At 35.2% G+C, this 21,160-nt stretch overlaps 6 protein-coding genes and 1 non-coding gene across 8 annotated transcripts; 6 read left to right on the forward strand and 1 right to left on the reverse strand.

Moving 5' to 3' along the window:
- The first annotated feature begins 928 nt into the window (after positions 1 to 928).
- Positions 929 to 3,991, forward strand: LOC130731349 (subtilisin-like protease SBT3). Its single transcript, XM_057583616.1, has 2 exons — positions 929 to 2,095; positions 2,351 to 3,991. The coding sequence occupies exons 1-2, from the start codon at positions 1,093 to 1,095 to the stop codon at positions 3,769 to 3,771; spliced, it is 2,424 nt and encodes an 807-aa protein (XP_057439599.1). The 5' UTR covers positions 929 to 1,092; the 3' UTR covers positions 3,772 to 3,991.
- Positions 3,992 to 4,752: 761 nt separating this feature from the next.
- Positions 4,753 to 6,305, forward strand: LOC130731351 (acidic endochitinase-like). The gene is made up of 2 exons (XM_057583618.1): positions 4,753 to 5,346; positions 5,689 to 6,305. Exons 1-2 carry the CDS (start codon positions 4,856 to 4,858, stop codon positions 6,092 to 6,094), a joined length of 897 nt encoding a protein of 298 aa, XP_057439601.1. The 5' UTR covers positions 4,753 to 4,855; the 3' UTR covers positions 6,095 to 6,305.
- A 1,979-nt stretch (positions 6,306 to 8,284) lies between these two features.
- On the forward strand, positions 8,285 to 9,996 carry LOC130731352 (hevamine-A-like). Its single transcript, XM_057583619.1, has 2 exons — positions 8,285 to 8,856; positions 9,279 to 9,996. Exons 1-2 carry the CDS (start codon positions 8,363 to 8,365, stop codon positions 9,682 to 9,684), a joined length of 900 nt encoding a protein of 299 aa, XP_057439602.1. The 5' UTR covers positions 8,285 to 8,362; the 3' UTR covers positions 9,685 to 9,996.
- A 1,327-nt stretch (positions 9,997 to 11,323) lies between these two features.
- Positions 11,324 to 14,805, forward strand: LOC130731353 (protein ABIL1-like). Its single transcript, XM_057583620.1, has 9 exons — positions 11,324 to 11,511; positions 11,619 to 11,707; positions 11,968 to 12,118; positions 12,204 to 12,303; positions 12,391 to 12,486; positions 12,613 to 12,700; positions 12,814 to 12,866; positions 12,977 to 13,083; positions 14,329 to 14,805. Exons 1-9 carry the CDS (start codon positions 11,449 to 11,451, stop codon positions 14,485 to 14,487), a joined length of 906 nt encoding a protein of 301 aa, XP_057439603.1. The 5' UTR covers positions 11,324 to 11,448; the 3' UTR covers positions 14,488 to 14,805.
- A 172-nt stretch (positions 14,806 to 14,977) lies between these two features.
- Positions 14,978 to 15,049, reverse strand: TRNAG-UCC (transfer RNA glycine (anticodon UCC)). The gene has a single exon. It is a non-coding gene; the product is annotated as a tRNA-Gly (tRNA).
- Positions 15,050 to 15,973: 924 nt separating this feature from the next.
- On the forward strand, positions 15,974 to 20,970 carry LOC130731356 (uncharacterized). 2 transcript variants are annotated; one of them, XM_057583623.1, is made up of 15 exons: positions 15,974 to 16,376; positions 16,738 to 16,880; positions 16,965 to 17,232; positions 17,320 to 17,957; positions 18,317 to 18,459; positions 18,544 to 18,811; positions 18,899 to 18,983; positions 19,084 to 19,208; positions 19,306 to 19,396; positions 19,515 to 19,653; positions 19,753 to 19,910; positions 20,000 to 20,120; positions 20,202 to 20,372; positions 20,442 to 20,510; positions 20,604 to 20,970. In XM_057583623.1, exons 10-15 carry the CDS (start codon positions 19,555 to 19,557, stop codon positions 20,766 to 20,768), a joined length of 783 nt encoding a protein of 260 aa, XP_057439606.1. In that variant the 5' UTR covers positions 15,974 to 16,376; positions 16,738 to 16,880; positions 16,965 to 17,232; positions 17,320 to 17,957; positions 18,317 to 18,459; positions 18,544 to 18,811; positions 18,899 to 18,983; positions 19,084 to 19,208; positions 19,306 to 19,396; positions 19,515 to 19,554; the 3' UTR covers positions 20,769 to 20,970. The 2 variants fall into 2 exon arrangements, with proteins under 2 accessions (XP_057439606.1, XP_057439605.1); XM_057583622.1 differs by lacking the exon at positions 15,974 to 16,376 and having other exon boundaries at positions 16,454 to 16,880.
- LOC130727274 (uncharacterized) lies at positions 16,740 to 19,382 on the forward strand. The gene is made up of 7 exons (XM_057578383.1): positions 16,740 to 16,880; positions 16,965 to 17,232; positions 18,278 to 18,459; positions 18,544 to 18,811; positions 18,899 to 18,983; positions 19,084 to 19,208; positions 19,306 to 19,382. The coding sequence occupies exons 1-7, from the start codon at positions 16,740 to 16,742 to the stop codon at positions 19,380 to 19,382; spliced, it is 1,146 nt and encodes a 381-aa protein (XP_057434366.1).
- Positions 20,971 to 21,160: the final 190 nt, after the last annotated feature.

Below are 21,160 nucleotides of genomic sequence, written 5' to 3' on the forward strand. Positions count from 1 at the left end.
TTCATGCAAGCTCCCTTTCCTGTCGCTCCACCTCAAGACATTGCTTGCTATTGAGTGTGACCATTAGTGGTGAGTGTGGCTTATAAATTGGTTGCTATAACTGCTTCATTCTGAATCTTTTTTCGTTTCTGTATGGATGTATCAAAAGAAAACAGAAACTTATATATTGGGACGACTGAATGGATCTGAATTTCATTGAAAGGGTTTTTAGGTTGAACTTAAAAATCGCATCTAAGATTATACTATTTTCTTGATTATGATTTAGTTGAATATGAATTTATGTTTTTAAACTATATTGTACATTCAATAGATAGTGCATTGTATAGGATAGAATGGAATGAAATTGCATCTAAGTAACCATTATTGTTTGGATTTTTTATGATAAAAAAAATGAAGTATTGGATGAAATATTGAATACTATGCATTGCATATTGTTTTAAACAATGAAATCTAATATTATTTAATTTCACTTTACTTCATTCGGCTTTAGCAATCCAAATATATCGTGAGTAATATCTTTTCTTATAATGTATCAAATATTTAATACTGACTAAACCTTTTCATTTTCCTTTGTTTTTTAATCTGAAATGGTCCAAAATCAATTATTTACAAGCTATCATTAGAAGTAGGTTCAATAATAATTTTTATACATATATATATTAACAACTGGAATGTATTTAGTATTATAATTTTCTATCCATCGTTTTGTTTGCGCTAAGAGCTAAAAGTTTCATTGTCTGAGCGTGATTCAAATGGTTGACCTCACATGAGATTTAAGCTTGTTATTTTTTTCCTGAAAAAGAAAAGGTACAAGTGGCCTTATGTAATGTCCAAGGTTGTGGAATGAAATTATGGTTGGCTGAATTTGATCTATATATTAAAATATTCAAACATGATTATCGGGATTTAGGAAAGGGTAAACTTAGGTTGATGTAAAAAGCCATAACTACAAATGATCTCAGATTATGGTCTCTCTGCGGTGGTATTGTAAAAAAAGATGGCAAGTGCCGGCAAGTTAAGTTAAACTAACCGATCTTTGTGTAAAATTAGCTACACTAAACATGTATTCTTTATAACCTTTGAACAAGTGAAATGATATGTAACACCATATTAGCACCTCATTCATCTGCATCTCTAAGCAAAGGTTTCCTTTTACACACAATGAAAACCAGAAGCTTATTGTTTCTTTCATCACACATTTTCAGCCTCTCAATCTGGTCATTGTTATTATGCTATTCATCTGCTTTATCAGAGAGGAGCACCTACATAGTCCACATGGACAAGACTCACATGCCTGAGGATTTCACCTCCTATCACCACTGGTATTCATCCACCATTACTTCCCTTAACTCAATTTCCACCTCTTTACATAACAATGACAACAACAAAGCACCCTCCATTCTTTACTCTTATGACAATGCACTTCATGGCTTCTGTGTTACCTTGTCACCAGAGGAATTAGAGATGCTGAAACAAACCCCAGGTTTCATCTCAGCATATAATGACAGAGCAGCTACACTTGACACCACCCAGACTTATGAGTTCCTCTCTCTCAACCCTTCCAATGGCCTCTGGCCTGCTTCCAACTACGGCGAAAACGTCATCGTTGGCATCGTCGACTCCGGAATTTGGCCGGAGAGTGAAAGTTACAAAGACCATAGCATGACAACAGAAGTTCCTTCCAAGTGGAAGGGAACATGCGAGGCTGGACAAGAATTTGATCCCTCATTATGTAACTCCAAGCTCATAGGAGCAAGACACTTCAACAAGGGTGTTCTTGCTGCACAAGGTAATGAACATGCTAAAGTTGGCATGAACTCGGTTAGAGACACCATGGGACACGGGACTCACACTTCCTCCACAGTCGCCGGCAACTATGTGAATGGCACATCTTATTTTGGTTATGCTAATGGCACAGCCAGAGGAATTGCACCAAGAGCAAGGTTAGCTATTTACAAGGTTTCATGGCCTGAAGGGTCACACTCCTCTGACATTCTTGCAGGCATGGATCAAGCAATTGCTGATGGGGTGGATGTGATTTCAATCTCAATGGGGTTTGATAAGGTGCCTTTGTACGAGGATCCAGTAGCAATAGGTAAAGGATTCTAGCAGTGAGAATAATCACATGTCTTTCTATTTCATATGAATTGAACATATATACAAAATGCTATTCACACTTAGTACACATACTTCTAAAATATTTACATGAATTTCACTCCGAAATTACCTCCTATATCAATCCCAATATTTTGGCATAGTCGTATAAATATCTATGTAACATGTAATAAGATCACAGCTGCATTAATATCTCGGTAATGTGTCATAAATCTCATCAAAATCTCATGAATAGGTGCTTTCTCTGCCATGGAGAAAGGTGTGGTGGTTTCAGCTTCAGCAGGAAACTCTGGTCCAGCCCTTGGATCCTTACACAATGGGATTCCTTGGGTTTTAACAGTTGGAGCAAGCAACACTGAGCGTTCTTTTGGGGGCACTTTGGTTCTTGGAAATGGGAAGAGCTTTGTGGGGTGGACACTTTTCCCAGCAAGTGCCACAGTGAATAAACTTGCTCTAGTTTACCATAAAAACATTTCAGCATGTGACTCCTCTGAGCTTTTATCACAGTTAGGACGTAAAAGCATTGTTGTATGTGATTCAATAAAGCATGTTGCAAAGCAGATTCGTCATGTGACGGAGTCTCAAGTGTATGGAGCTATATTCATGTCCAGTGATTCTAGACTCACTGAAAGGGGAAAATTAACAATGACATGCCCTGGTGTTGTGATTAGCCCTGAAGATGGAAAAAGTGTGATCGAATATGTAAAAACGACAATACACCCTTTGGCAACAATAAAGTTTCAACAAACGTTTGTTGGAACAAAGCATGCTCCAATTGTGGCTAGCTACAGTTCAAGAGGCCCTTCTTGGGGGTGTCCTTCTGTATTGAAGCCTGATGTGATGGCACCAGGATCATCAATTCTTGCTGCTTGGATTCCAGATTCACCTGCTGCTCAGATTGGCTCAAATGTGTTCTTGAGCAGTGAATACAATTTGTTAACTGGAACTTCCATGGCTTGTCCTCATGCTTCTGGGGTAGTGGCTCTATTGAAAAATGCACACCCTGAATGGAGTGTTTCTGCTATTATTTCTGCACTTATAACCACAGCAAACCCACTTGATAACACTGGAAAACATGTTGAAGAGAATGGTTACTATGATCCTCCTCAACCAGCTTCTCCTCTGGCTATGGGAGCTGGTCAGATTAATCCTAATAGAGCTCTTGATCCTGGTTTGATTTATGATGTGACACCTCAAGATTATGTCAACCTTTTATGTGCCATGAACCTCACAAAAAGCCAAATTTTATCCATCACTAGATCAAAAGGCTATAATTGCTCAATTTCAGTGTCATCTTATGATTTCAATTGCCCATCTTTCATAGATTTCTATGTCAATGAGAGTGTAACTGGGGAGAGAAAATTCAGGAGAACTGTGACCAATGTTGGAGATGGTCCTGCAGTTTACATGGCCAGGGTGAACGTGTCAAATGATTCAGCAATCACTGTTTCTCCTAATAAGCTGGTTTTCAAGAGAAAATATGAGAAACTGAGCTTCACTTTGACATTGAAGCACTCTCAAATGGAGAAGAAACATAGTGTAGCTTCTGGTGCACTTGAGTGGGTTGAAGAAACTGGAAGATATACTGTTAGGAGTCCTATTGTGGTGGTACCAGAGAATGTTGTCTTCAACTCAGAAACAGAAGGTGGGGTTTAAGTTCACTTTCTATTGCATTATGCATATTCGTTTATACTTTATATATAATATAATGTAGTATAGATTATGTTCTTCTTACTGTTATGAACCTTAACCGGTTATAGAAGTGACTTCCAATTAAGTGGAAATCACCTGCATTTATAGAAGTATAGAAACTCAGAAACTTGGTATGGGAATAAAGGCTCTCTTTGTTGATGTTTTTATTGCTTCTATTCATAACCGGTTCACTTTTTCATTGAATTTATACTCCTTTAATTCAAGCTACAAAGTTCAGCTTCTGAGTTATCTATGCTTTAAATTATGTGTCCACCGTCAATCCAAACACACTGCTACGAGCTTGGTTAATGACTAAACTAACTCTTCTAACCCAAAGATTTTGGGATTGCAATGGGTTTGGACTCCTCTAACCCCAGATATTAATCTCTGTCAACCTTGGCTTCATAGTTCATACCATTATATATCTCAAAATGGAGTAACTATTTACTAAACCAATAGACTATAATAAAGCAAGTTTAATCAAAATGTGTGATATTTGCCATTTTTATATAATTTACTTTATATAATTTTTCTAAATTAGTAGTTTGAATAACAAAGAAGAAGGGTACAAATTAGCAGATTAGGAATGTGTCGTTTGTAACAACTAAGTGATAGACAAGATGGAGTGTCTTTGCAGATGCGTACTTGCGTAGTTTCAGCCACTATTTGTGCATTTAAATACAGTTAAAATAATGATGATTGGAAAAAAAACGACACTCACATACATGTGAGTTTTATTTCAGCCCCAATAGCGTACGTTGTAAAGACTAACAAAAGACAAGAGCACAAGGCAATAAACAAATTGATTTGCTATTTTGGTTAGTCTCAGACAAACATGTGAAGCCAAATTTAACAATTCTATGTACTAGATAACTGCTAAGGCACGCTTATCTTTCATAAAAGTAAAAACATGGCTGCCGTCAAAGCAAATTGGCAACCTTCAGCTATATAAACCTCTCCTCCAACATAGTTTTCCACAGCCAAGACAAGCCTCAATATCATAAGAGAGCAAGTAACATTCGATTCAAGCCAAGAAAACAGGAAAATAATGGCTTGTGTGACAGGAACTCTTATACCAATATTCTCACTTGTGATGTTGATCCTAGCAAGAGGATCAGATGCTGGAGGAATTTCCATCTACTGGGGTCAAAATGGAAATGAGGGCACCTTGGCAGAAACCTGTGCCACAGGAAACTATGAATATGTGAACCTTGCTTTTCTCTACACTTTTGGCAATGGTAGGACTCCAAGGCTAGACCTTTCTGGTCACTGTGATGCATATAGCAATGGATGCACTAAATTAAGCACTGACATAAAGTCATGCCAAGCCAAAGGCATCAAAGTAATCCTTTCAATTGGAGGAGGTGCTGGTAGCTACTCACTTGCATCCTCAGAGGATGCAAGGCAAGTTGCCACTTACCTTTGGAACAACTTCTTGGGGGGACAATCATCTACAAGACCACTTGGAGATGCTGTTTTGGATGGCATTGATTTTGACATTGAACAAGGAACAAACCAACACTGGGATGATCTTGCAAGGTATTGAAGATCATATTTTTTCAAGTTCTCAGCTCACCTAACTTGGTGGGCTAAATAGGTTGCAATCGAAGTGAGCTGGGCCAGCTCGTGAGCCAACTTATTTATAAAAATAAAATTAGTGAGCTTTGATTTCATTTTGAAAACCACGTCTCGCAAAAAAATCACGTTAAACCATATGCTACAACGTGTAATTTTTGAAATAACGTGTTTTTGAGTGTGTGTCTGATTCACATCCAAACACACACTTAGCCAACAAAAATAAAGTAAAATGGTGTTTTTAATATAATAAGTTAATAACATCAAAATGAGTTAATTGTTTGCTATGAAACATGATTTTTGCAGGTACCTTTCAGCATACAGCAACAAAGGCAAGAAGGTTTATCTAAGTGCTGCTCCTCAGTGTCCTTTCCCAGATGCTTGGATTGGAAATGCACTCAAAACAGGTCTTTTTGACTATGTTTGGGTTCAATTCTACAACAACCCACCTTGCCAATATTCTCCTACAGATATTGCTAACCTTGAAAATGGGTGGAAGCAGTGGATTTCTGATATCCCAGCCTCAAAAATTTTCTTAGGATTACCAGCATCACCACAAGCTGCTGGAAGTGGATTCATCTCTGCGAGTGATTTGACATCAAAAGTCCTTCCAGCTATTAAGGATAGCACAAAATATGGAGGTGTCATGTTGTGGTCCAAGTACTATGATGATCAAACTGGATACAGTTCTTCCATCAAAAGCGACGTCTAGAATCTTAGCAGCATGTTTGGATCGACTTCTCTTTTTATATTAGAATTAATTCTGAAACCATAAGCTACCCGCAGGAGCTTCTGCTCAGAATTAGTTCTAGCTTCTCAACCAATTATACTTCTGCTCATGATGTGTTTCTGTGTGATCATATGTATTTACTATGCATGTATTTGTTTTGAATATATTTAGTAATGCTCGTTTATTTGGATAATTGGATATTGTTACTTTCTTCGAACATATATAAACTCATCACATTATGATAAGTGCCTCTTTCATCATTGATACAAAGTAAATTTGTCGCTTAAAATCTATATGTACCGAATCAATGCCTAATACGCAGAAGTATATATTGAATTTGCAAGCAACATGCATGCCTCTATATGTACCGAATCAATGCCTAATATGCATAAGATGAAAAATGTGTTGGAATTTGCGACGGATTAAACCCATCTCTATTATTCCGTCGCAAAGTTCACCTCGCTTACAAGGACTTTGTGACGAATTCACTGTCTGTTGCAAGCACGCTGATAAGAAACTTGTGAAGGATTTTCTCTCGTCGCAAACAGAAGCGACGAATGTATTTTCCGTCGCAAACATACTGATCGAACATTTCTCAGTCGCAAGATTCTGTGACGGATTGATTTTCCGTCGCAAACACACTGGCAAGGATTTTGTGGCGGATTTTCATTTCCGCCGCAAATAATCAAAACTACCCCATTTTGATAAATTGTTCAAACTACTTTTATTTTTAGTGAATAGTTTTATTTTCTATATTATATTTTAAAAAAACCACATCGCTTTCTGCTATTTTTCTGAAAACAAAAGTGGGGAGAAGGATAAAAGTTTATTCACACTCAAAATTCATAATCAAGAGAGAAATTAGAGTCTAGACATATATATCGTAGATTATGTGATATGGAAAAAAATGATAGAGATAAAAAAACAAAAGTGAGTAAAAATGATATGAATGAGAAAATAGAATATAAATAAATCAAAACTCAAAAAAAAAGGAAGTGAAGGGAGAGCCGGAGAGGAAACTAAAGAAGCAAAGAACCTAATAATTAGTGAGGAAAGATTGGAAGCTTTTTGGTGCCTTGTTGGCTTTTAATTGGGAAAATAATCCTTGCACACCTTGATGACATGTCGACCTCTTGAAATGTACGGTAAAAGGGGGAGAAATGTGAGATATGATAAATGATGTGATAGAAAAATAAGAATGAGATAGGAAAAGAAATTAAAGAGTGAAAATGGGATGGAAAAAATTAGAGTGTGAATGTATCAAAATTCTTTTAATTGGGACACCCTTTTAAAGATAAAGTGGAAGAGAGTTGAACAACATGAAGCAAGAGAAAATAGTGACGATGCAACTCTCACTTATAATTTTTGGGAGGGGTCGATCTAATTAACTACTTAACAACTTGTAGTTGTATTAAATTAAACATTAATTAATGTAGTTTTGGCTTGTAATTAACTCTGCAACTTGTTGTTTTGTATTAGGAGATAGTCATAGATTGAATTAGAAAGATTCTAAGTCACTCACTCACTCACTCTTCAATTCAATATTCTTCATCAACCGAGCTAACCAATAAATCCCTAATATCTTCCTTCCTTCGCTTGAAGTTGCTTCTGGTTTTGGTTCATGTCTAGACTAACTCTTCTAACCCCCAAAGATTTTGGGATTGCAATGGGTTTGGACTCCTCTAACCCCAAAAACTTTACTCTCTGACAACCTTAGCTACATACCATACAAGTTTAATTATAAGGAGTCACTATTTTCACATCATTGTGTGATTTGCCATATTTATTTAATTTACATTATATAATTTTTCTAAACTAGTTGTTTGATTAACAAAGAAGAAGGGTACAGATTAGCAGACTAGGCATGTGTCTTTTGTAACAACTATTTGTGCATTTTAAATACAAAGTTAAAAATAATGTTGATTGGAAAAAAAAAACGACACTCAAATACGCCTGGAAATTGTGTAACTTCTCCCCCATGGCGTACAGTGTAAAGACTAACCAGAGACAAGGGCACAAGGCAATAACCAAATTGATTTGTTTAGTCTCAGACAATCATGTGAAGCCAAAATTAAACAATTCTACAACTGCTAACTGCTAAGGCACGCTTGTCATCAAAGTAAAACATGGCTACAGTCGAAGCAAATCCAGCTATATAAACCTCTCCAAACAACATAGTTTTCCACAGCCAACACAAGCCTCAATATCATAAGAGAGCAAGTACCACTCAATCTAGGGCAAGAAAGAAAAATGGCACGTGTGCTAGGAACTGTGATACCAATTTTCTCACTTTTAGTGATGTTGATCCTAGCAAGAGGGTCAGATGCTGGAGGAATTTCCATCTACTGGGGTCAAAATGGGAATGAGGGCACCTTGGCAAAAACCTGTGCCACAGGGAACTATAAATATGTGAACCTTGCTTTTCTCTCCACTTTTGGCAATGGTAGGACTCCAAGGCTAGACCTTTCTGGTCACTGTGATGCGTCTAGCAATGGATGCACCAAGTTAAGCACTGACATAAAGTCATGCCAAGCTAAAGGTATCAAAGTGATCCTTTCAATTGGAGGAGGGGTTGGTAGCTACTCACTTGCATCCTCTGAGGATGCAAGGCAAGTTGCAACTTACCTTTGGAACAACTTCTTAGGTGGACAATCATCTAGAAGACCACTTGGAAATGCTGTTTTGGATGGCATAGACTTTGACATTGAACAAGGAACAAACCAACACTGGGATGATCTTGCAAGGTACCTTTAAACTAGTTCTGTCAAAATGAGCTCTAGCTCGTGAGTCAATTCAGCTCAAAACCTACTTTTTGGATGAGTTGAAAAAATTGAAGCTCATATTTTTTGAGTTTTTGTCTCGACTCACCTAACTTGGCGGGCTAAACAGGTTGGAATCGAAGTGAGCTAGCCAGCTCGTGAGCCAACTTATTTTTTGTAAAAAAAAAATTTAGTGAGTTTTGGTTTCATTTTGAAAACCACGTCTTGCAAATAAATCATGTTAAGCCATATGCTACAACATGTAAATTTTGAAATAACTTGTTTTTGAGTGTGTGCCTGATTCACAGCCAAACACACACACACTTAGCTAACAAAAATAAAGTAAAATGGTTTTTTTAAACATCAAAATGAGTTAATTGTTTGTTTATGAAACATTAATTTTGCAGGTACCTTTCAGCATACAGCAAAAAAGGCAAGAAGGTTTATCTAAGTGCTGCTCCTCAGTGTCCTTTCCCAGATGCTTGGATTGGTAATGCCCTCAAAACAGGCCTTTTTGACTATGTTTGGGTTCAATTCTACAACAACCCACCTTGCCAATATTCTCCTAGAAATATTGCTAACCTTGAAAATGGGTGGAAGCAGTGGATTTCTCATATCCCAGCCTCAAAAATTTTCTTAGGATTACCAGCATCACCACAGGCTGCTGGAAGTGGATTCATCTCTGCTAGTGATTTGACATCAAAAGTCCTTCCAGCTATTAAGGATAGCACAAAGTATGGCGGTGTCATGTTGTGGTCCAAGTACTATGATGATCAAACAGGATACAGTTCTTCCATCAAAAGCAAAGTCTAGAATCTTAGTAGCATGTTTGGATCAGCTTCTCTTTTATCAGAATTAATTTTGGAGCCCAAAAGCTACTTACAAGAGCTGCTACTCAGAATTGATTCTGGATTCTATTATAGGGGGGTTTTCAAATATGTATTAAATACATATGGATATGTTGGACCTTGAGTTCATGATGTGTTTCTGTGTGTTCATATATATTAATTATGCACATTATGTTAAGTGCCTCTTTTACTCACTTTGATAAGACAAGCAAAATTGTTGCTTAAAATCAATATATACCGAATCAATGCCTAATAAGCAGAGGTATATTATATATGATCTTTTAGTTTCTGCCTTCTTCACAGACAGTTACTCAAAATCCTTTGGTTGCTGAAGCAAGTTTAGTAAGATTGTACAATGGTACAAAAAATTTATATCATCAATTAAAAAGTTACAAGCTGGGGCCATCGCTTTCAATTAAAGAAGTTAAGAAGCGAATAATTAGTGAGGAAAGATTGGAATCTTTGGGTGCCTTGTTGGCTTATATTTGGGACCATATTCCCTTCTCTTTCTTTATTTTCTTCACACCCTTTTAAAGACATAGATAATATAGTAAGTGTAAATATTAAAAAAAATATGTGTTAACATGAAGCAAGAGAAAATACTCAAAATAGTAACGGTTGTCCCCGAAATGATACTTCAAGTACTAAGAGCTAGGAAACATATAGGTTGGATGTGGGAGGTTAGAGACTAGGGGTGTACAAGACCCGGCCCAACCCGCCAACCCGTCCCGGCCCAAGCCTTTCGGGCCGGGTTCAACCCGGCCCGATCATTAAAAGATGTCGGGTTAAGGTTGATCATTGAGTTATTTGGCTTCGGGTCGGGTCGGGTTTTTGTTGACATTCGGGCCACCCGGCCCGTCCCACATATATATTTTATAAAATTTTAATTTGTTATAATGGTTAAAATATGATAGATGATTCTCAAGTTTATCTTACCATGTGGATGATATGAAATTTTTTAACATCTATCTTACTAATTAAATAAATGTTGGTTAAAAGATGAACACTTTCATGCTTTAACAAGAGAAAATTATGTAATGCACATGTGAGACAAGTGAAGAGAGATCAAACAAAATGAGTGACACGTGCATATAGATCAAATAAAATGTAAACCTCTCAAGTGCAATAGATTATGACATAGACTATGCAAGAATTGGATCATTTCAAGCTCTTTCTTGTAAAAAATAGTTATCACTTGTAACCATTTTAATATGTTATTGTCTTTAAATTTTATAATTAGTATTAAATAGTCTTAGATTTATTGTCCCTCGGATCAACCCGGTCCCGTCCTACATAGACCCGTCCTAAATTGGACCCGCATATTGTCGGGTTTCTTCGGGTCTAGGGACGGGTTAGGGTCTAAGAATTGACCCGATCAATATTTAGGGCCGGGTTAGGGTTAACTAAAACCCGTCCCAGCCCGTCCTTTGTACACCCCTATTAGAGACCAATCTCAGTAGATTCCTTCCAATTTATCATTTCGATGTAAAAAAAAATAGTAACGGTGCTGAGTCTCACTTGTAATTTTTTGTGGCGGTTGATGTAATTAACTACTTAACAACTAGTAGCATTAAATTAAATTAATGAAACATTAATTAACGTAGTTTTCGCTTGTAATTGACTCTGCAACTAGTAGAAACATTGATTCTAAGTCACTCACTGACTCACTCTTCAATTCGATTCTTCTTCATCAACCAAATCAAAATCCCTAGCTTCTTCATTGGTTTCAATGGCGATGACATTCGACGAGGTTTCCATGGAACACAGCAAGAGCTTTGTCTTCGCCTTGCAGGTAGATTCCTTGCTTGATTCATTCAGATCTATTCCTTTTTCTTCATTCATGTTCATGTGGCTAGTTTTTTCTTTAATGCATGCACTCTCTGTTTATGGTCATTTCAGGAACTTAAGAACCTGAGGCCTCAACTCTATTCTGCTGCAGAGTACTGTGAAAATTCCTATCTCCGTAGTGAATGTGATCACAAACAAATGTAAGGAGATTTTGTGTTTTCTGTTGTTGAATGAACTTGCTAAAATTTCCTGCTGTGTTATAAATTGGGTATTTTCATAAATGCAAGTAGTATGTTTTGCTTCATGACTTGAATTTTCAGCCTTCAAATTTTTGTGACTAGTTTTTTAATAGAATAGGAGAGATACTATAGGCTTGTGTATGTGTAGTTTAGTGGCTGGTAATTCTTGTGTATTTGAACTGGATGGATTTTTCTTGAGGCTCATTTTATTTATGTATCAGGGTACTTGACAACCTGAAAGATTATACTGTGAGAGCCCTTGTCAATGCTGTTGATCATCTTGGAACTGTGGCTTACAAGTTAACCGACCTTCTTGAGCAGCAAACGTTAGATGTGTCAACCATGGACTTGAAGATCTCTAGTCTAAATCAGGTAATTTCAAATATTTTAAAGATATCATGTTAAAATAGAGAAATTTCAACTGGTGTTGATTGGTGACATATTTCCGGCCGTGCAGAAACTTCTTACATGCCGAACTTACACGGATAAAGAAGGTCTTCGGCAACAGCAGTTGTTGGCTTATATTCCTAGACATCATAAGCACTACATTTTGCCAAGTAGGGTTAGCTGCTTTTACTTTCTGCCATAAGTAATTATTAATTCCTAGATTTGGTAATTACTGTCTGTTAAATTATGCAAGCCAGACGCTGTCAATAAAAAGGTACATTTCAATCCACATATAAAGAAGATTGATACAAGAAAAAATTCATTTCAAACCAGAACTGGTCCTCTATCTTCAGGTATGTGGTTGGGAAAACTCTGCCTATTCTGACTTCTTTCACTTTGGTGTGTGTTCTCTCACAACTTCTGATTTGGTCGTGAATGGATATTATATTATTCAACTGGATGTGTATTATTTTATCTAGGTACCCCTGTTGCAAAAACTCTTTCATGGCATTTAGCATCAGAAACTAAGTCTACCTTAAAAAAACGGACTTTGCATGCTTCAACAAAGTAAGTATACCATTTTAGGTTGTAGTGTTATGCCCTTTTCATCATGGATGGCATTATTGTAGCACAGTTTACTGGAGTGATTTATTAATGATTTAACGCATCCACTTTTGCAGGTCCAAGGACCCAAAATTTTCGGCCAAGACTACTGGAGTTTTCCACCTTTTAGGTAAACTGAATAGCTGTATCCCCCCTGTATTAAATAATTTGGCAAACAATAGTTTTTATTTTTGCTGTAGAAATATTACCTCCTAACAATTATGAATTGCATGCATGTAGATAATGAAGAGAATACGCAGATGAAACCCTCTGCCGGACAAAATCACTTACCAAATGGAGTTCCTACTTCTAGAGCTGCCACCCATACTGTGGGTGTCACAGGCAGGGTAATGCCATATTCTTCATAACCTGGTGGTATTGTGGTTGATTGAATAGTCAGATTGTGATTATTATTAACCTACTTTTGTCAATTTTATGCATGTTTTCTTAACTGTTCAGCTTTACCTGATGCTGTTTGATAAGATCTCGGATAAAAAATCTCTAGGGTAGTCTTTGGATTTTGAACATGAATAGAAGTTGAGAGAGAAGTTCAAATTTATGGGACAGGATAATCTGAGTAACAGGGATTGGGGTGTATTTGGCTGCTTTAGTTGATACTTATATTACTCTATCACTTTACTTTCTTACACTGAATAATTCTGTTTTTTGGATGGTTGTGCATGTTCTGTTGGACATGCATCCAGTGAAAGATCTTTTGAACTGAGATTCATTACTTGTCATGCATCATTAACAAATGAGGTAGGATAGATGCATTGTTGGTCGTTCTGTGGCGGCCCAAACTCATGCAGGATGGCCATTGAGGGACTATATGGTTAAGAAAAAATGCACTGGCAGTGGAAGAAGAAATGTAAAGATAGTCTTTGCTAATAGAATCGACATTGCGTAGACATTTCTTGAAATGAAGCGTCATATCCATAAAATTCTACACAAAATGTCAAAATCAATATAAAAGATCCAGGTTTTAAAATAAGATTCGTTGGAACTATAGCAATATAAAACCAACCTTGTAGAGCTAAAATTTATTTAAAACCTCTAAAGTTCAGTGATATGAGGGGAAACACTTAACAGAAACTTAGTGGTACTAGCAGCACACTGAGATTTAAAATGTTTGTAGAGTATCGGTTTAGTAAAACTATTGATATCACAAATTCACAGCCAGGTTAGTATAAACTCTGATCCAACTTATTGAGATACTTTGATCTAAAAGGTGCTGCATTTGTGATATCTGTAAAGCATTTAATGCTCTATTTTGGTTATCTGCTTGACCATTTTGATGCATATGTGCTTTAAACAGAATGAATGGAAATGATCCAAAAGATATGATCCAAAGTTACTCTTTGGTTGATATGTCCAAACATTATACTGGTTTCCATTCAACATGTATACTATATTCTACTTGATTGTGTTTCTTCTCCTACTCTTCAACTTTGAAGGATTGTTTCCACTGGAAAAACATTTCTTGTTATTTGACTTATAACTGAACATTCGAGATTCTAACAACTGATGCACCAGTACAACTTTCCCTACTAACCAGTTTGCAGGAAGTAACATTTCTGATTCTTCGTCTGCAGGATGCATTGGAGGGTATAAAACCATTGACAGCATTTGGGTCCTTTGGCAATGTAAAAAGGGGAGAGGCTGCCCAAGCTCCTAGTCGCAGCAAAAGCATGCTATCTAGTTTTTTCGTCAAGACAAAAGCAGCAAAGATCAGGGCTAGTTCTATCTCATGAACACCTCTCAAGACAAAATGCAGGGGATCCACCATGAGAGTCTCTTTTTCTTTCGGATAAAAGCGAATCAAGATAACACTTTAGACCTACTCAAATATTTGAGAATCTCTTTCCATGGACCATGCGTTTACTAATGCCCAAAATTAGTGTAGTTTATATTGGTAATTCCAGCTTTTGAATAATGGCCGTGCATTGTGTATAGTAAGCGGTTGTGCTAGCTAGGTCACACAAGATAAATACTTGTGAAATGTGATCTATAGGCATACTTAATATGTATAATTGTGGAGATAATTCTATGGAAAAGGTTTCATTGACTTACTTGTCTTACCATGTGTTGGAAAATTTGGCAAAATGAGCATCGTAGGGACTTGCACTTGCAGGAAAAAATATGTAGCAATGTCAATTCTTATTTCTTAGCACTGTGAATTTTATGAAAAGATTTTCAAATTACTGAAATTACTATATGATTGATAAAAACAACGATTCTTCTTGCGTTTGCCGGGAGTCGAACCCGGGTCTATTGCTTGGAAGGCAATTATCCTAACCGTTGGACTACAAACGCTGCTATGCTGAAGTGGTCGAAATGCAATTATTTGAATCAAAGCTTCTTGTGATTTATATTCATGCATTTTATTTACTTTCCTCCCCTTGCATTTAATACTCAGTTATCCAATCAATTTTTCCTATTTCATATGTTTTTCCCTTTCCTAAAGGAGGAATTAATACAATTACTTTATAAGTAGTAAAATTAGATTGAAAAATAAATACTAAAATTAGGTTGAAATCAATTGGTGAAAACACTAGCTCAGATTCAACCGTTTGAACTATTTAAGCCGAGACGTTGTCTTATCATATGTTGAACTTGAAACACTATTTTCTTCCGTTCTCTGGGTAGAACATTTCTCTTATTTTTTTGTTTTAACTCCCATACATATTCTTTCTACTTTGGGAGACATTTTTTTTTGAAGAGATGACAGCAGTTCTGAGAATAAAATTACATCAATGTGATTTTGAACAGATGTCTTTGACTAAACTGAACTTAACAACCTTCTAGACAATTTTTTTAAATATGTATACCACATTAAGATTAATACAAGTACTAATTAAGTTTAAGTTATAATAATATGAAACGTGAGATTTACTACTTCAAAGAGTTTATAATATAAAGGATCTTGTTTGAAATTATTCGTGTTTGAGATTGGGACCCCCTGCAGTTGTTTTGATCGTGATCCCACATTAGGCACTTATTTTTTTACATGTACGGAATAATTAAAAAAAGAAAAGAAAAATAATTATTTTGATTTTTCTAATTTCAAATTCAGTCTTCTAAGTGAAGCATGAACTAGATATGATTCAGATTCAATAAGAACAAAACTTTCACTTCAATATACTCTAAGAAAATCCTACCCTAACTGGTGACGTGTCGTGCTCTCATTTTTTTAGATTATTTTAAGTTCTCTTCTCTCCTTCATTCTTTGTTACCTCTCTTATTTTTTGTCTTATTCATGTTGCTTTTCATTTCATAGGTTCTCTAATTTATTTTCAATTCAAACCAATTTGATGTACTCTGACACTTTAGAAAGAGAAATAATAATAAAAATATAGGCAAAATCTTATCTATTCCAGATTTCTCTCTAACTTTTTACTCTGGATTCTGCCATCTTCATCCTATCTCATCACTTTGCCGGTACCGTATTTGTTTTCTTCCTCTCATCACTTTTCTGCAGCACAAGTACGGTATTGCTTTTCTTCCTCTCATCACTTTTCTTCCTCCCATCACTTTACATATTTCACATTTTTCACAATCTATTCATCACTTCTCTCCTGTAAAGAACCGGTGAATGCATTTGTTCTTCTTCTTCTTCCTTAGTCTTCTACAACTCATCAAGGTTTGATTTTTTCCCCCTTTTTTTCACATGTAAATAAAAAAAATTCAAATCTTTTTCTTTGAAGATTTGTTTTTTTTTATCAAGAAAGATGATAGGTTTCCTTCAATATGTTTCCCTCTTTTTCTACTCTCTAAAGATTTGACTTTGCTTTGCTTTACACTTTTGAGGTGTGCACATTGTTCACCGTTTCACCTCTTATATTTAAAAAAAAAAAATCCCTTCACAAAACATTGTTCACACTTTTGAGTCAGATTTTGAAGATTGTGAAGATTTGAAGCCAAATATGATTTCCAAAAAATATTATTCTTTTATTTGGTTTTAGATTTAGAAGCCTTATTTGTGTTGCCATTCTCCCTGCAAGGTATGGCACGTAAGACTAGCTTGATTGCTGAAGTTGATGATTCAAAAGAAACATGGAAATTGGGAGTAAGAATAACTAATCTTTGGGTTGTTGAGAAGTCATCGAAAGTGAATGCTATGGAAATGATATTTATGGATCAAAAGGTAGTTTCTTTAACTGAGGCTTCATGTTCATTTTCTAATACTACACTTATTGACTATGAGATTTTTATGTTCCTACTTTTGCAGGGAGGAAAAATTACAGCTGTAGTGAAAAAATTCGATATTGACAAGTGGAAGTCAATGCTTAAGGAGGACAACACTTATATTGTTCAAAACTTTGAGGTTAACCACAATGATGGTCAATTTAGGACTTCAAATCATCCTTACAAATTAGTTTTCATGAAAGGGACAATAGTGCAAGCGCGTCAAATTCCTGAAATACCTCATAATATTTATCACTTCACTCCCTTTGATGACATCTTAGCGGGAGGTGCATCTACTGAAGTGTTAGTAGGTAATGTGATATTTGGTGTGACAAAAGTTACTTTTTTAGGATTCTTTTTTAATAGAAGTTATGTTGTAACTTATGTTTTATTTGTAGATGTGATCGGTGAATTGTCAGATGTCGTACAAATTCAAAAAGAGAGTGTGCCAAAAAGGGTGGTATTGGTCTTAAAGGATGAAAGGTTATAAATTTATAGGATTATTAACTCTATTTTTTAGCAACTTATGTAATCAATATACTCTAAGAAAATCCAACCCTAACTGGTGACGTGTCGTGCTCTCATTTTTTTAGATTATTTTAAGTTCTCTTCTCTCCTTCATTCTTTGTTACCTCTCTTATTTTTTGTCTTATTCATGTTGCTTTTCATTTCATAGGTTCTCTAATTTATTTTCAATTCAAACCAATTTGATGTACTCTGACACTTTAGAAAGAGAAATAATAATAAAAATATAGGCAAAATCTTATCTATTCCAGATTTCTCTCTAACTTTTTACTCTGGATTCTGCCATCTTCATCCTATCTCATCACTTTGCCGGTACCGTATTTGTTTTCTTCCTCTCATCACTTTTCTGGAGCACAAGTACGGTATTGCTTTTCTTCCTCTCATCACTTTTCTTCCTCCCATCACTTTACATATTTCACATTTTTCACAATCTATTCATCACTTCTCTCCTGTAAAGAACCGGTGAATGCATTTGTTCTTCTTCTTCCTTAGTCTTCTACAACTCATCAAGGTTTGATTTTTTCCCCCTTTTTTTCACATGTAAATAAAAAAAATTCAAATCTTTTTCTTTGAAGATTTGTTTTTTTTATCAAGAAAGATGATAGGTTTCCTTCAATATGTTTCCCTCTTTTTCTACTCTCTAAAGATTTGACTTTGCTTTGCTTTACACTTTTGAGGTGTGCACATTGTTCACCGTTTCACCTCTTATATTTAAAAAAAAAAATCCCTTCACAAAACATTGTTCACACTTTTGAGTCAGATTTTGAAGATTGTGAAGATTTGAAGCCAAATATGATTTCCAAAAAATATTATTCTTTTATTTGGTTTTAGATTTAGAAGCCTTATTTGTGTTGCCATTCTCCCTGCAAGGTATGGCACGTAAGACTAGCTTGATTGCTGAAGTTGATGATTCAAAAGAAACATGGAAATTGGGAGTAAGAATAACTAATCTTTGGGTTGTTGAGAAGTCATCGAAAGTGAATGCTATGGAAATGATATTTATGGATCAAAAGGTAGTTTCTTTAACTGAGGCTTCATGTTCATTTTCTAATACTACACTTATTGACTATGAGATTTTTATGTTCCTACTTTTGCAGGGAGGAAAAATTACAGCTGTAGTGAAAAAATTCGATATTGACAAGTGGAAGTCAATGCTTAAGGAGGACAACACTTATATTGTTCAAAACTTTGAGGTTAACCACAATGATGGTCAATTTAGGACTTCAAATCATCCTTACAAATTAGTTTTCATGAAAGGGACAATAGTGCAAGCGCGTCAAATTCCTGAAATACCTCATAATATTTATCACTTCACTCCCTTTGATGACATCTTAGCGGGAGGTGCATCTACTGAAGTGTTAGTAGGTAATGTGATATTTGGTGTGACAAAAGTTACTTTTTTAGGATTCTTTTTTAATAGAAGTTATGTTGTAACTTATGTTTTATTTGTAGATGTGATCGGTGAATTGTCAGATGTCGTACAAATTCAAAAAGAGAGTGTGCCAAAAAGGGTGGTATTGGTCTTAAAGGATGAAAGGTTATAAATTTATAGGATTATTAACTCTATTTTTTAGCAACTTATGTAATTGATTAGTACAATTTTAAATTCATTTATTTTTCTCTATTCTCTTGTGAAGGAACAATACTCTTCATTGTACTTTGTGGGAGAACTATGCAGCTAGGATGATAAGTTTTCTGGAAACACATGTAGAAGGTCATGTTGTCATATTGCTTTCTCTTGCAAAGATAAAAGAGACAAATGGTTTGTTCTGTTATTTTATATTTAATTTAAATTCTCTTATGCTTTTTGACTTTGTTGTACTAACTTTTGAAATATGGAAATCACTATTTTTTTGCAGGGAAATATCCAACAACCATCCAAAACTCAATGTATTGTTCGAAATTGTTCATTGATGAACCTCTTGCGGAGATTTAGGAGTATAAAAATAGGTACAATTTTGTCATCTTTTATTAGATTCAGGTTATAGTTTTATCAAGATGATTTTTTTGTTATATTTATATTTTTGAGTCTATTACACATCTCTTTAAATTGCTAATAATTTTATAGGTTGGGCTCAATATGTGTCAATGAATCTTACAGTCAAAAAATGTCTCAATTCTCTTCATGCTCTCAATTTACAAGTGAAGAGAAATTTGTGCAAAATGATATTGTTAAAAGTTTGTCTCAGCTTAATGAGGTTCAGAAGGTATCTGGTTCAAACATAATTTTTTTTGCATTGTTTTTATGTCATCTTCAATTTTTTTAATACACAACTACAAATTTGATCATGAATTGTATTTGATAGGAATGCTATGTAGTAACTGTTGCCAAAATAGATAAAGTGTGTGTTGGAAATGGTTGGAGCTATGAAGCATGCTTTAAGTGCAATAGGAAGGCAGATTGTTCAAGTCTACCATTCACTTGTCCAAAATGTGGGAAAAAAAACACTGAAACAGTTCCAAGGTTATATACTTTAATCACTATCTATGTTTTGATGAATGCGTTTTTGCATATGATATGCTTTACTAATTGTTTAATGTATGTATTTCCAGATTTAGGGTTGAAGTTATGGTATCCTATAACAATAATAGTTCAAAATTTGTGCTGTGGGATCGAGAGTGTATCCAATTAGTGAAGCAAACTGCTATTGATCTTAAGAAGCAACTTCTTGATGTTAGTATATACAATTACACAACTTACACTAAAGTCTTATGCATGTTTCTTTTGGAGATTAATTGTTTCGTCATTATGTAGGAAGGTGAATTTGATGCAATGGTTGTTCCAGAACCAATTGATTGCATTCTTGGAAAACTGTTTGCCTTTAAAGTTAAGGTTCAACCCGGCTACAAACAGTTTTCTGTCACAGGAGTTTCTGATAATGAAAAGACCATTGAAAGCATAAGGGACAAATTGCAAGTTGATGAGGTATCTTTTGATCCATCTTATGAAAAAAGTTTGGATTTATAAACTTTTAACACATGATTTTATCTGTAGGATTCCCTAATGAGCAAGAAAGGGAAATCAATTAGCTCCTTCCTCAAAGAAGATGATGCATATGAGATTGTAAGTGTCTTACTAAGATATAAAGCAAGATTGAAACCTGCTCCAATAATTTGGAAGTGTGCTGATTGGTATTTATTTCTCTTAAATTTTCAGCAATCATTGTCTGCAACAGCTGATTCTGATACTACATCAATAGGACATTGTACTCCTGCTAAGAGATTGTCAAAGGATACACTAGATGATGATTTTGCATGCCAAGATTTGCCTTCTGTTCAACTCTCTTCTTCAAAAGTCACAAAGCACATCAAAACTGAATGATATGCTTCATTTATTATTATTAAGATGAAGCTTATGAGTGAAACTTCTTTTTGCATCTTTTGGCTAGAATAGAAACTAACCATAGTTGTTAGAAACAGTTGAATCAGTAACTGTGGCTTTTTTGTAATTAGATGCTATATAATCTTTTTGTAATTAGATGCTATCTAAACTGTTTAGCCAGTATTGACTTCACTATGTGGAAGATGTTTTCCAGCTCACTTTATTATATGGAGTGAATATATGTCTTGGAACCTTGTATTAATTTTAATTTTAAGTTTGTATTATTTAATCTATTTCTTGAAAACAGTAAGGATCTAGCATTGGTTTGATTGGATATGAAATCATTTGAAAAAATAGAATTGGGCAAATTTTCTGTTCAACGTAATAACACA

This window comes from Lotus japonicus, chromosome 1 (assembly GCF_012489685.1).
Source record: "Lotus japonicus ecotype B-129 chromosome 1, LjGifu_v1.2".
NCBI lineage: Eukaryota > Viridiplantae > Streptophyta > Magnoliopsida > Fabales > Fabaceae > Lotus > Lotus japonicus.